General features: G+C 34.9%; 1 protein-coding gene across 4 annotated transcripts in view; it reads left to right on the plus strand.

Moving 5' to 3' along the window:
• XPO4 (exportin 4) overlaps window positions 1-13,759 on the plus strand; it is a 121,960-nt gene that overhangs the window by 37,127 nt on the left and 71,074 nt on the right. For all 4 annotated transcript variants that reach the window (XM_059143773.1, XM_059143774.1, XM_059143777.1 and 1 more), the window contains exons 4-6: window positions 267-405; window positions 11,866-11,982; window positions 12,721-12,874. In XM_059143773.1, coding sequence (XP_058999756.1) covers window positions 267-405; window positions 11,866-11,982; window positions 12,721-12,874 — 410 coding nt within the window. The remainder of the gene's footprint in view (window positions 1-266; window positions 406-11,865; window positions 11,983-12,720; window positions 12,875-13,759) is intronic.

The raw sequence follows: 13,759 nt of genomic DNA on the forward strand, positions 1-13,759 counted from the left end.
ACCCCTGTTCTGTTTACCCCCTTTGAACAGATGAGAAAGCTTGAGGCTGTGAAGCTATCTTGCTTAGGGTCACATAGCCCGTAAAATAATGAGTGCAGATTCAAATCTAGACCTTACGGCTTTGGACACTGTGCATAACCAATAGGCTATACTACCCTCATATATAAGCAGTGCTATTAGTAGCTTCAGACATAGTGAGAAATTCGGGAGTATCTTTATAGTAGATTCACGTAAAGATTTTTCACAAGGATTTTTATGTTTTACAGCCTCCAAAAGTATGTTCGGGAACAGATTCTATTAGCAGTAGCAGTAATTGTAAAACGAGGATCCTTAGATAAATCAATTGACTGCAAAAGCATTTTTCATGAAGTCAGCCAGTTGATAAGTAGTGGCAATCCCACTGTGGTAAGTACGCTATCTGTATTTATAAATATTTAAAATTTTTATTTTGTATGATGTAACAGTAATGAAATCTGTGTTAAAGAACAAGTGCACAGTCTAAAAATCAAGCAATTTTCATTTGTTCATATTTTCTTTTAGTCCTTTGTGTTTACATACTATTGATATAGAATACTTTGCTTTTTCCTTTGACTCTGTTTTTCCGTGTTGGCATTGTTCATAATCATCATTTTAATGGTATAAAATACTATAAGCCATTACACTGTAATATTCTTAAACGTTTCTTTTCTGTTGAGTGTTTTTCCTCATTTAATAAACTGTTGACAACTACTAATGATAATAGAAATGTTTGAATAAAATATAAAATGATATGTCATATAACAAAAATTATTTAAATGTTGCTGTACTAATGAATCAAGGTATGCTTTGACCACCAGGTATTAATTGAACACATTTGAGATCCCTTTTTCTTGACTTAATTACTCTGGGGAACGTGTTTTTTTTTCCCTTTCAGTATTCTGTCTACCTTTTGAGAACTAGTCATGCCTAGAGAGTGACTGGTGGTAGCCTCCTGTCAGAGGCAGGAGGAGTTGGAGTTGGTGTTAGTGATCAGCTGTGATCTGTGGTTAGAACTTTTGACTGCTTTAGCTGAAGGATATTGTGGAGTTGGGTTTTGGTAATACCTGGCTCTTCTGATTTTCACGTGTAAATCTTGAAATGTTTTGGGTGGTTTTTCATTTTACCAATATCTTTAATCATTGGGAAGATACCTATGTGAGGCTATACACGTTAGAACTTCTTATGAATTACTTTACATCTTCAGTGGCCCCTCAGGGAGCGGTACGATTTTAATAATGTATTTGATGTATGAGGTTAGGGTATAGGTACATTTTTGGAGGACTCTAACATTGTCACTTACTTTCTGTAGTATCTTGGATCTCCTGCCCCTCACACCTCTTACCATAAACAGATGCGCACTCTTCTCTTTGCTCTAGTCATCTGTCCCCCACTCTGGCTTGGATCGCCAGCCTGATACACCAGGGTCTCAACTGAAGGACTGCAAAAGGAAGTTGTCAGGACTTTGGAACTTCCTCTACATGTTCAAAGTATATTTTGTTTTTCCTTTGGAATACACCAGTGGTTATAGGTCTGTTCTTTTTCCTTATCAACTTTATTGAGGAATAATTTACTTAATGTTACCTTATTCATTTAAAATGTACACTTCCAGGGACGCCTGGGTGGCTCAGTTGGTTAAGCAGCTGCCTTCGGCTCGGGTCATGATCCCAGCATCCTGGGATCGAGTCCCACATCGGGCTCCTTGCTCAGCAGGGAGCCTGCTTCTCCCTCTGCCTCTGCCTCTGCCTGCCATTCTGTCTGCCTGTGCTTGCTCTCTCCCCCCCCCTCTCTGATAAATAAATAAAATCTTTGAAGGAAAAATAAATAAATAAATAAAATGTACACTTCCATAGTTGTGACAGCTGTGTATGAACTACCATCACAGAACAGATACAGAACAATTTTGGTTGTGTAGATACCATGTTCTTTGCCATTTTTGCCTCAGATTTCTTAAAGTACTGCTCTCCAGTAGAACTTTCTTTGTTGATGCAAATGTTCTGGATCTCTACACCAATATGTAGCCACTATACCAGACACATGTGGCTTTTGAACATTTGAAATGTGGCTGGTGTGACTGAGGAACTGAATTTTTATTTTGTATTAGTTGAAATTCAAATAAACAGAGCTTGTGGCAACCATATTGGACAGTGTAGTTCTAGAGACTTAGATAATCCAAAGGTCTAATTTTATGTTTTTTTTCCCACTTAATCTTAGTATAGGAAAGTCTGATTGCTTACATAAAACTGACAGCTTCAGAAATGTGCATGTGTGAATCATTACATTTTATGAGTCATTTTGGCTTTTATTTTATGTAGTGCAAAGCTCTCTTGAACATAGTCCTCAAGATTCTGTTTAAAATTTTTAGATAAAAATGATTGGGAAGCTACTTTTTAACTGTGTTAATCTTTATACGTTCAGAATCTCTGTTGGTAGACATGGTCTCCATTTTTGATGATGAGCTTTGCGCCTGTCATGCTGATGCCTCAGGGTTGCCTACATTAGTTGTGTAATGGTAATCTTGTTATTTGCATGGATTTTTGTTCACATTTGTTGCCTAACTAATGGCCATGTGTGCAATCCAGTGGTGGCGGTCATTGATATCTGATGGGAAAGCAACTAGCCATAAGTGGTAGGGAAGGGGTATGTGCGCTCCAATGTTTATAACAGCGTTATCGACAATAGCCAGACTATGGAAAGAGTCCAAATGTCCATCAACTGACGAATGGATTAAGATGGTGTGTGTGTACACACACACACACACACACACACACACTGGTATATTACTTAGCCATCAAAAAGAATGAAATCTTGTCGTTTGCAGTGACATAGATGGAGCTAGAGTGTAATTGTGCTAAGCAAAAAAGAGAAAGATTTCACTCATATTTCACTCATATGTGGAATTTAGGAAACAAAACATGAATATTTGGGAAGGGAGAAAAAGGGAAGCAAACCATAAGAGACTCTTTTTTTTTTTTTTTTTAAAGATTTTATTTATTTATTTGAGAGCGAAACAGAGAGAGCATGAGAGGGGAGAAGGTCAGAGGGAGCAGACTCCCCATGGAGCAGGGAGCCTGATGCGGGATTCAATCCCAGGATTCTGAGATCATGACCTGAGCCAAAGGCAGTCGCTTAACCAACTGAGCCACCCAGGCACCCACCATAAGAGACTCTTAACAATAGAGAATAAATAGGGTTGATGGAGGGAGGTGGGTGGGGAATGGGCTAAATGGGTGATAGATATTAAGGAGGGCAGTTGTTATGATGAGCTCTGGGTGTTAATGTAAGTGATGAATCACTGAATTCTCCCAAAACCAAAATTATTCCACTATATGTTAGCTAACTAGTATTTAAATAAAAATTCGGAAGGAAAAATAAAGTAGTAGGTGAAGGTTTAGAACTAAAGCTACTGCTTAGAAATGTTATCCTAGACCCTGCTGCTCTGAATCAAGTTACTCTTCATATTTTTAGATTCTACTTGAGGATGTATTGTTTTATTTGCTAATCTGCAGTAAAGGAGTCCAGCTCATTGTGATTGACCAGGATTTAACCTTCAGGAAATTAACTAGTAATTCTGGGATCTATATGTTTATGACTAATGCTTTTTCCCTTGTTGATTTGATGGTCATGTTAGCCGAGGATTTCAGTGTTAAGGTAGAATTTCTGTATCCTGTCCTCACCCGCTACGAGTAGTTGCTTGGCTCCGGATACTGAAGGCACAGGAATTGCGTTCTCTTTCTTCCCCCTTGGGTAATTTGACCCACCACAAAAAGTAGTCCCAATGCAACCTGACATTTGGATCTTTTTGAGCCACTGAAATAATTGATGTTCTAAGAATGTTTGGAACAGATGTAACTGTTTAGTTAGAGAAGATTTTGCTCTGTTCACAGTGTGTGCACTCTGAGAATAGTGGGTAAATTTAATATCCTCATGAAATATTCCAAAACAAAGTTTGTTTGTTTTTTTTTAAGTTGAATTTCTACTAACAAGATTAACAACTTAAAGTAGCGGGGAGTGAGTAGTGAGAGGTAGAATTTAGTTTCAGAATTGCTGGATGAATTTACTTCAGTGACCACACTGGAACATTAAACTAGAAAAGTACTCCTACAGTTACACGACAAGTTAAATGCCCACCATGCCACCATGTGGCCATCCCGATTTGTCCTTGCCTGGTAGTTTAAAACTAGCTGATTTGACAGGTCTATAAAAATGAGGTTAAGACCAGTACAAACTACATTTTAATATATTTTCTTCTCTTTATTTTCTTCTGAGACTAAGAATTTGTGGGAATGCTGTAAGAATTTACTTAACATTTTCTTAATCTCAGAGAATTATTAGTAGGAGGGAGGGTAAAGTAGACTGTTAAAATCAGAACACTGAAACTTTCTTCATGAGAGTAATTTTAAGAGCTATTTGAAAAGAAGAGCTAACTGACTGATCGTTTTCTATAGATAAAAGAGTTGATCTCATAAATTATTTAGTTTACTAACTTTCCCATCATACCTCTTCTAGAATAATGTTCCCATCAACCTTCACTGGTCAGAAACTGAATGTAGTCTGGCTTTCCCACGTCCCTTTTATATTTTGTGGTGGTCCATCCCCTTTACTAAAGTACATATTCAAATAAGTTTTGGGGCAGTATAGTAGAATAGAACACTGATTCTGATTTTGGATTCACATTTAGGCTTAAATCACAGCTCTTCTATTTATTGTCTTACCAACTTGTACAAATTATTTACCATCTCTAGGCCTTGATTTACTAATACTGTGTGTAAAATAAATGTGATTAATGTCCATTTCTGGGACTCCCCAGGCGAGGAGAGACGATGTTAAGTAAATTAGTTAGTAAGCATTCAACAAATGTAGGTTTTATCTTCCTAGTGATCTAACACCTTTGCTTATAGAACTTTGGGACATATGCTCTTCTAATAGATTATCTCTTTTAATGGAAATAATACTTTTTAAGTGTTGAAATTAGAAGAATATATTTGTCCTTTTACTCATGAGTGGAAACTAATTGTATATTTTTAAAATTATATATTTAAAAAAAATCCAGGGCGCCTGGGTGGCTCAGTGGGTTAAGCCGCTGCTCAGGTCATGATCTCAGGGTCCTGGGATCGAGTCCTGCGTTGGGCTCTCTGCTCAGCAGGGAGCCTGCTTCCTTCTCTCTCTCTGCCTGCCTCTCTGTCTACTTGTGATCTCTCTCTGTCCAGTAAATAAATAAAATCTTAAAAAAAAAAATCCAACATAATAACTTTCCTTTAAATGCTTTTAGGAGGTTTCTTACAGTGTTCGTTCTTTACAGATAGTAATAAAGTATTTCCTAAGGAGATTATATTTTTAAAATACAGTCCATTTTCCAGGTGTCATGATGTATTCTCAGAGTAATTGTGTTGGTACAGTTATTAAATAATATGTTGTTTCCTGCCTGTCTTTGTGGACAGGTTGTTTTCCTTCTGTGGTTATAAAGGTTGTCATGGTTACTTCATCTTGGTTTGTAATTGTATCAAACTCACTCTACTAATTTGAAAGGGATAGGCCTGGAGACTTCAGTTCCTAAGGAAATTAGCTAAGTTTTTTTATTTTAAATTAATATTTAAGCTAAATATTTAATCTATTTAATGTTTATTTCCTTTGAAAGTAGTAAGCATATGTTAAATCACTTTTAAAGCTGTTTAATTTAGCATTTAAGCCTTCTGTCTTCCTCTTTGCCATGCTAGAGAGAAGTGGGTGAGAAATTCACTTATCTACAGCAGTGCTGCCCCTGGATCTGATAGCCAGCCTAATCTCTCTTATCACAAGTCTCATTGATGTTTGCTTAGAAGAGCAGCTGGAAGTCTGCTTTATGTATGGCAACCTTTCATAAAGTTTATTCTTGGTAATAAATCTCCTGGGGTAAGAGCCAGGCTATTATAAGAGACAATCCTCTCTCTGAACAAGAGTATTTTATTTTGTCAGCTGGAGTTAGTATTTGAATATCTTGTGCTTATGACAGTAAGCTGGAGAGTAAGGCAAGCTGTCTCTGAAGGGTATTTTTACACCATCATGAAATTATTGGCTTTCACTGGAAATGAGAATGCTGCTGTAGGATTGTGATGTGAAGACAACAGTTACTTAAGTTGTTAGTGAACTTAACTTGTGAATTTTTAGTAGTTCAGTGAAAGAAAACATTAAAACTCATTTATAATGTTAAGACCTCATTGAATTTCTTCTGTTGTACATATTTACATCTTCTTTTTGAAATTTATTAACTGCTAAAAAATGGTGAACACATCATGTATTCGTTTTCTACTTGCCTTTTGTTAATATGGTATTAGGTATAGAAGCAAATGTTGATTCATCAGTTCAGCTAAGATTTACTGAGCATCTGCTATATTGCTTTAATGCTTTAGTTACAGCTTTCTTTTTTTAACCATTATCTTGTAGTTTTAATTTGATGCAATGTACTTAATAATCAAGAAATGGAACAAAAAAAGCCAGAATATGTATTTTTTATGATAATGATAAAAATACTGTTGTTGTTTGACCTTATCAAATCATAAGTTACTACGTATACATAATACTTCTACATGCATTATCTAATTGGAACCTTTGGACAGTCATATGAATTAGACAGGGCAGAGGGTGTTAACCCCTTTTATAGATGAGAAAACTGAGGCTAAAATAGATGAAGCGATTTGCCCTCAAGTTACTTGAAGTGGTAAATCTCGAAGTGTTAAAACCCAGATTTTCTAATTTCTTTGTCAAAACAGGAAGATCCTTGTACTAGATTCCCTAAAGAGTCCCATAGAGTATTTTCATTTAGAGTTTATTTTAGACATAGTTTTAAAAAATTTTATTATTTGGTTTCTAACTTGCTGAAAACAAAAATGATCAATTTAAGACTACGTGTTAGTGCTAGTCAAATTGCCAGCAACAATGAGTGATAAGACACCAACAAAGGATGGTGGAGAAAAACTGGGGCAAACATAAATCAAAAAGCATTGAGTCTGGTGTCACTTGGTCAAAGGATGTAAAGCATCATATGTTTTAGTAGATTCCAAGTATTCTCTTTATTACAACATCTTTATAATAATTCCCTTAGAAATAATTCATTTGAAAAAATTTATGTGAAGGAAGTCGCATTAAAAATAAAATACTAAATTCTCTATGATCTTGGATAAATGAGACATTACTGTGTTAACCTCATGCTGCTAATATTTGTACAAGTGATATTTTATACTAGTCTAATCACTGCTAATTTTAGTTTGACAGTCTTATAGTATACTAATCAGTTCACTTTGATCTGTTTTCATTGAAATTCACCACTTTAAATTATTTACAACAGCTTTTGTTTCTGACCCTTTTAAATATCAGAGTCCCTGACTTTGGTACAGAAATAATTATCTAGCCCTGACTATGACAAAGGGCCAAGAGGCAACACTTGAAAGTACTGGTCATTAGAGAGGGGTTAAGAGGTAATACCCTTGGGATGACCATTGAGACCTGAAAGTCTGAAACAGGCAGACAGGAATCTTCTACATGTGTAAGAAAAGGAAAAGCTCGTTATCTCTCAGAGGCAGAATTTATGCTTTTCTCCTGCTTTTCTCTTTGTTTGTCCTGAGAAGGAGTTGTCCTCTTTTTCCCATAGGTTATCACATTTGGCTTGCTTCCCTAGTTATCTTCATAACAGTGCACTGCAGCTGCTCTGAAGGTAACTTGATTTTAATGAGATTTAATTGATAACCAAATATCGAAAATGAGCAATCAAGTTAGGAAAGGAGTCCTGGACACTATGTGATATGTGAGCTGTGAATAGGGAAAAATAATGGTTTTGATAATGTATAGAAGTGCTTTGCCTTACTGCGCTACAATCAGTGCTTAATTATTCATTGTTCTTGAGGAATTTTTATTAATCTGGCACCTTTGAACCCTAGTGGTATGGAATATTGAATGTACGTAATGTTAATCTCAAATCCTTACAGAGTTTCCAAATTAAGGAGCAATTAAACTGGTATCTTTTAATGATGAGACTATCTTACTGAATTTTAGTTCTTTGAAAACTGGTAATTTTAGGTAGGTTAACACCAGAATATTTGGTTTCTGATAATACTTGTAACCATGCTGCATAATACATTTTTATGTATTTCTTACATCTTTTATTAGTAATTTGAAAAGAACTTACTTTAAAAAATTTTGTCTTTTTATTTCATAAGTATAAAGTGGAAAAAGGAATACAAAACAATACATACAGGTGATAGTAATAATATATAAATGATGTATGCCTATGAATGAAAAAATTAGAAAACTGAACAGATGTTCAAGTAGTAACCTCTCTATGGTAGGATTGTGAGCAGTTTTTCTTTGTGCTTTTCTGTACTTTCTAGTTTTTCTAAGATTAAGTATTTTTATAGGAAGAAGTTAAAAACAATATTATGTTCAGAGAATTGAGTATATAATAAGACTCTGTTTTGTTTTTAATTATCATTTGTTAAGAATGTAATTTTCTGGGGTGCCTGGCTAAGTGTCTGCCTTTGGCTCAGGTCATGATCCTAGGATTAAGCCCAGTGCCCTGTGTTGTGCTCCCTGCTCAGCAGGGAGTCTGCTTCTGCCTCTCCCTCTGCTCCCCTTCCCCACCCCACTTGTGCTCTCTTTTCATGCTTTGTCTCTCTCAAAAAAAAAAAAACAAAAACAAAAAAAAAACACCTTAAAAAGAAAAAATGAATGCACTTTCCTTTAAGGGTGAAATTTACTTCAGTAACATAAAAGTTTGCTCTTTTGGAGAGATAATCTTTATTGAGACATTACTGTGTTAACCTCATGCTGCTAATATTTATACAAGTGATATTTTATACTAATCTAATCACTGGATGAAGCCATCCTATCCCCCTGTGGCTCCTTGTTTATCTGGTGATGTTTGTAGTTAAAGGAGACTTTTATTTTTTAAAAATTCTCTTTGGGGTGCCTGGGTGGCTCATTTGGTGAAGCATCTGACTCTTGCTCTCAGCTCAGGTCTTGGCCTTAGGGTCATGGGTTCAGGCTCCTAGTTGGGCTCCATGCTGAGCGTGGCACCTACTTTAAAAAATGATAAAAATTCCTTCCTCTTTCCAAGTAACATTAGCTTCATAAAGTCTTCAGCTTTCATTGTTTTACCTTTCTTCTTCACTCATTTTTTCATATCTTGACTTCAGACACATGCATGTACTGCATTCGTAAGAAATGTTTATTTCACATAAAAATAAAGCTTCATTGTGAGTACAGGTTGTTTCATTAATTAGAGGTGTGTTACTGAGAATTTGAATGTGGAAATCATTTTAAAATAAGCCATTTTGTGGTGAATAGAGATTGACATTAATAGTTTGGGAATTTATAAATACTTGTGTATACTTTTATAGATAATAATTTAAGAATGATAAATTTGTGTTTGATGAGAGCTTCTGGGTTCATAATGTTCTATTCACTGAAGTCTTATTTAGAAAGGATGAGATAAAAACCAAGGTTAAAAGACATAAAATATAGGATGCTATAAAATGTTTACAGAATCAGAGGATCTTGTTGTCTTAGATTTCTATGTGCTAACTTTTTGCTTTGAATTTTATTAATTTGAACTTAATACCTTTCTCTCCTAAAGCCTAGGTATATTAAAAACTATGTTCATAGTTGGTCCCAGTGTTATTTAAATGTATCTGTGAGGTTTTGGTTCCTTGCATTTTAATTATTTAACTATTTTAAAAGAAACCTATTTTTTAAAATACGATTTTCTTAACTGGGAAAAAAAAAATGATGGGATTGTACTAGTGAGTTTCCAAGAGTCTGTTAATGTATAAAATGAATTGAGTTATGTAACAGACTATTTTTTCTATGAGAGGTTTTTAGTGCTTCATTTTTCAGACCAGGTTTCTTTCTCCATGTGCCTCAGGCAGTTAAGCTTACACAATTCTCTTGATGATTTGGGGACATTTTTATATTAAATGTATTTTAAAGTAAAATTAAAAAGTGAGTGTGCATGTGTGTGTTTGTGTGTGTGTGTATGTGTGTTTAAACCAGGCATATTAAGAGTACTTTTACCATTGTTGAAGGCAGCTTGGTCTATACCCCCAGATTCCTGAAGGAATTTGCATGTATTCTTTATTGTTAGGGCCTCCTGGTGTGGCAAAGTCTAAGAAACTGCTTGAATGGATGGGCTGGTGGTACCATCCATAAATAGTAGTTATACAGTCATGCTTATTTTAATTGAGATTAAGAGACAAATATGAATTTAATTCTTTTTTTACAGTTTTTAGAAGAAAGTTTCAGACATCTGCAAAATTAGACATGTAGTATATTGGTCATCCATGTAACCATGATTGAGCTTCAGCAAATATCACCTCATGCCATTCTTTAGGAATTTAATTTTATGTATATTTGCTCAAATTTGCCAAGATAAGCATCTGTAAGGTCAAGGTACTGACATCAGAAGCATTTCTGAACAAAGATGTTGCAGTTGGTGGGTGGGTATGACTGTGTTCAGCTGTTGTATAAGCTTGCATAAATAGTATCATCTTGACTTTAATCTTTCGGTTGTTCAGAGGTAGTGTGCATATTTCTGCTTAACCCCTGGAAACTTGCCAAAATCATTTGTATCCTCTCCATCCTTGTTACCTTGACCCTGAATAGTTTATGAGTAAAAGCAGTAAGTTGATGTTAGGAGCCTGTTGAACTAGAAGAGATTATGCTGAGTGAAATAAGTCAAGCAGACAGTCACTTATCATATGGTTTCACTTACTTGTGGAGCATAAGGAATAACACGGAAGACATTGGGAGATGGAGAGAAGTGAGTGGGGGGAAATCAGAGGGGGAGACAAATCAAGAGAGACTGTGGACTCTGAGAAACAAACTGAGGGTTTTGGAGGGGAGGGAGGGTGCGGGGTTGGGTGAGCCTGGTGGTGGGTATTATGGAGGGCACATATTGCATGGAGCACTGGGTGTTGTGCATAAACAATGAATTTTGGAACACTGAAAAAAATTAAATCAAAAAAATAAAATCACTAGAAACTTGTTTAGCGTACAAAGGAATAAAACTCTTACCAAAGAACTCTAATGTTTAAGTCCAAGTCACAAAAAGAGATTTTAGAATTTGACCATGTTGTTCTACTATAGGGGATTAATACTTTGAGAAACTTCTGAGAGACTAAAAGTTCTCAGAAGCTAACCTTTCCAGCACTCTGGTTCACCATTGTTTCCTCCAACCAAATATTACACTTCTTGTGATGGCCTAAATTTTTGCAAAAACAAAACAAAAAAGGGAACATCTTCATTTTCAATTCAAAAAACTTCTGAGAATTATCTCGTTAATGTTTTGGATGCTGTAAAATCTGTTTCGCTTTACAAACATGAGAACATAGACTCAGAGAGACCTGAATTCAGATCTTGGCTGGCCTTACTTACTTTATACACTTTATAAACATGAGAACATAGACAGACCTGAATTCAGATCTCAGCTGGCCTTAATTACTTATCCTCTCCAAATCTCACTTGTTCAAATGTAAAATGGGGATATGGATTGTTGTGTGAAGTAAATGAAATAATACATTTAACTTTTGTTATCTTGAGGTGTAATTTGCTCTCTATGATTGAATAGATGTATATCCTGAGTTAAGTCGTGGATGGATTTGTATAGCTGAATTTGGGATAGTTACAAAGGAGAGCTAATTTTTACTTTGTCATAACTAGTTTTCTGACTAGTAGGTGTAAGATCGAAAGATATAATAGAAGATCTAGAGATATAATGGAAGATCTAAAGATAGAAAATGTTCTCTGAATAAATAGTGTATTGGAACAAAGCATTGGAAAAAAATCATGCCTTACGGTTTGTTTCTTACCAAATAATTACAGCAAACTCTGGCTTGTTCTATTCTAACTGCACTATTGAGTGAATTCTCAAGTTCAAGTAAAACTAGCAACATTGGACTCAGTATGGAATTCCATGGTAACTGCAAAAGAGTTTTTCAGGTACTGGTATTTTTATGTTTTATTAGATTGTTAACATTTTACCATCTGTTCCTAATGGAGTGAGAACATTTATTTTATCTAATTGAATGGTGGCCTGTACTTGAAGATTTGTGTTATGATTTCATAGCATTTAATAAAGGATAAAGATAAGATAGGATAAAGATTTGGCAAACATAGTTGACAATTTTAGATTTCTTGTTTAATTCTAGTCTTTAAAAAAAAAGGAAATACCACTCCAAAGATCCTTAGATTACTTATTTTGTTCTTATTGCATTTAGATGTGACTAATTCAATTGGTAGGATTTTGCTGGCCTTAAAATAGGCCTGGCAGAATGCCAATGAGCGCCATGTATTTAAAATGTTATTGCAGATGGTGTGGGCTCTTTGTCTCATATGTATTGTTTGGCTCTGAAGTAGAGTTATGTGAAGGCATTGGCTTAAATCCGAGGGCTCTGCACTAAACAACTGACCCATCCAGCTCTCGAGTAGTTGTCAAAGACTGAGCTTCTTTATGGAGTAGCATTTATATTATAGTAGGTGCATTCAAAGGGGTGTTACTTGAAAGCATACTTGTGATATAAATTATGAGCAGGCCTGAAAATGGAAAATGTTCTTAAAGAGGTAATGTTTTTCCTTGAAAATTTTAAGGTTTTTGTTTATCTCACTTTATGGTTCTTAAATGGTATACATTTTGAATAAGCTTTTGATTGAAAAATACATGTGATTTATTTATTATAGGAAGAAGACCTTCGTCAGATCTTCATGTTAACGGTTGAAGTTCTTCAGGAGTTCAGCAGGCGGGAAAACCTCAATGCTCAGATGTCTTCGGTATTTCAACGTTACCTTGCACTTGCCAATCAAGTCTTGAGCTGGAACTTTCTTCCTCCAAATTATATCCTTTTAACAACTGAAGAGTTTTTTTGTGGTAATTTTCATAGATGACTTAATTTTGGCTAAAAGACTTCATCTCTGTAGATTTGTAAAGCATGTTGTTGGAAAAAAATAAGCTTTTTTAGAAATGGAATTAATTTTTTTTTTCATTTTCCAGTACACAGTGCAGTGGACTACTTAGAGGTTTTAAAATTTCATTTATAACTTTGTAGAAGAGAGTCAAATAAATGGAAGCATTTAGTGGATAAGGGTGTTATTGCTAACTAAGGAATAGCAGTGTTCCTTAGGAAGGAAAAGGAAGAAGGTGGGAAGCAAATTTTTGTCAAGAAACTGAATCATTTCCTCCATCTAACATGTGATTACATTGGATTTTTTTGACTGACTTTCCTTAAGTCTAATTTGGCATTCTCTAATTTGATCTTTTTGGTTGCAGATGTAAATATGAAGGTAGTGGTATGTTTATTCTGTGAAGACCTTTTTTAATGTAAAAATATTAAACTTTTATTTCTAGATAGTTATGAATAACACAAAATAAGTTTAAATGGGTTATGTTGTATGTACGTGTGTGCTTTTTAAAAAATCAGTTACTGAAGTTGAAAAATTTGTATTTCTGAGTTTAAGGTTTATGATTTGCTTTCTAGAACATTTGCTGCCTATTGATAGATTGAAAGCAGTAATAGCTGGTGTCTCTTCATCTTTATCATAATTGAATCAGACAAATCTAGGTTCAGCAAATTTAAGCGAATTATTTAACATCACTGAGACTTGGTTTTTCCAGATATTAAATGGGGATATGGAATTGTTGAGTGAATTGAATGTAGCAATACACTTAAAACACTCAGGAGTTAGCTAGTATTTATTCAGCTTTAATAGTTTACTTAAATGA

This window comes from Mustela lutreola, chromosome 13 (assembly GCF_030435805.1).
Source record: "Mustela lutreola isolate mMusLut2 chromosome 13, mMusLut2.pri, whole genome shotgun sequence".
NCBI lineage: Eukaryota > Metazoa > Chordata > Mammalia > Carnivora > Mustelidae > Mustela > Mustela lutreola.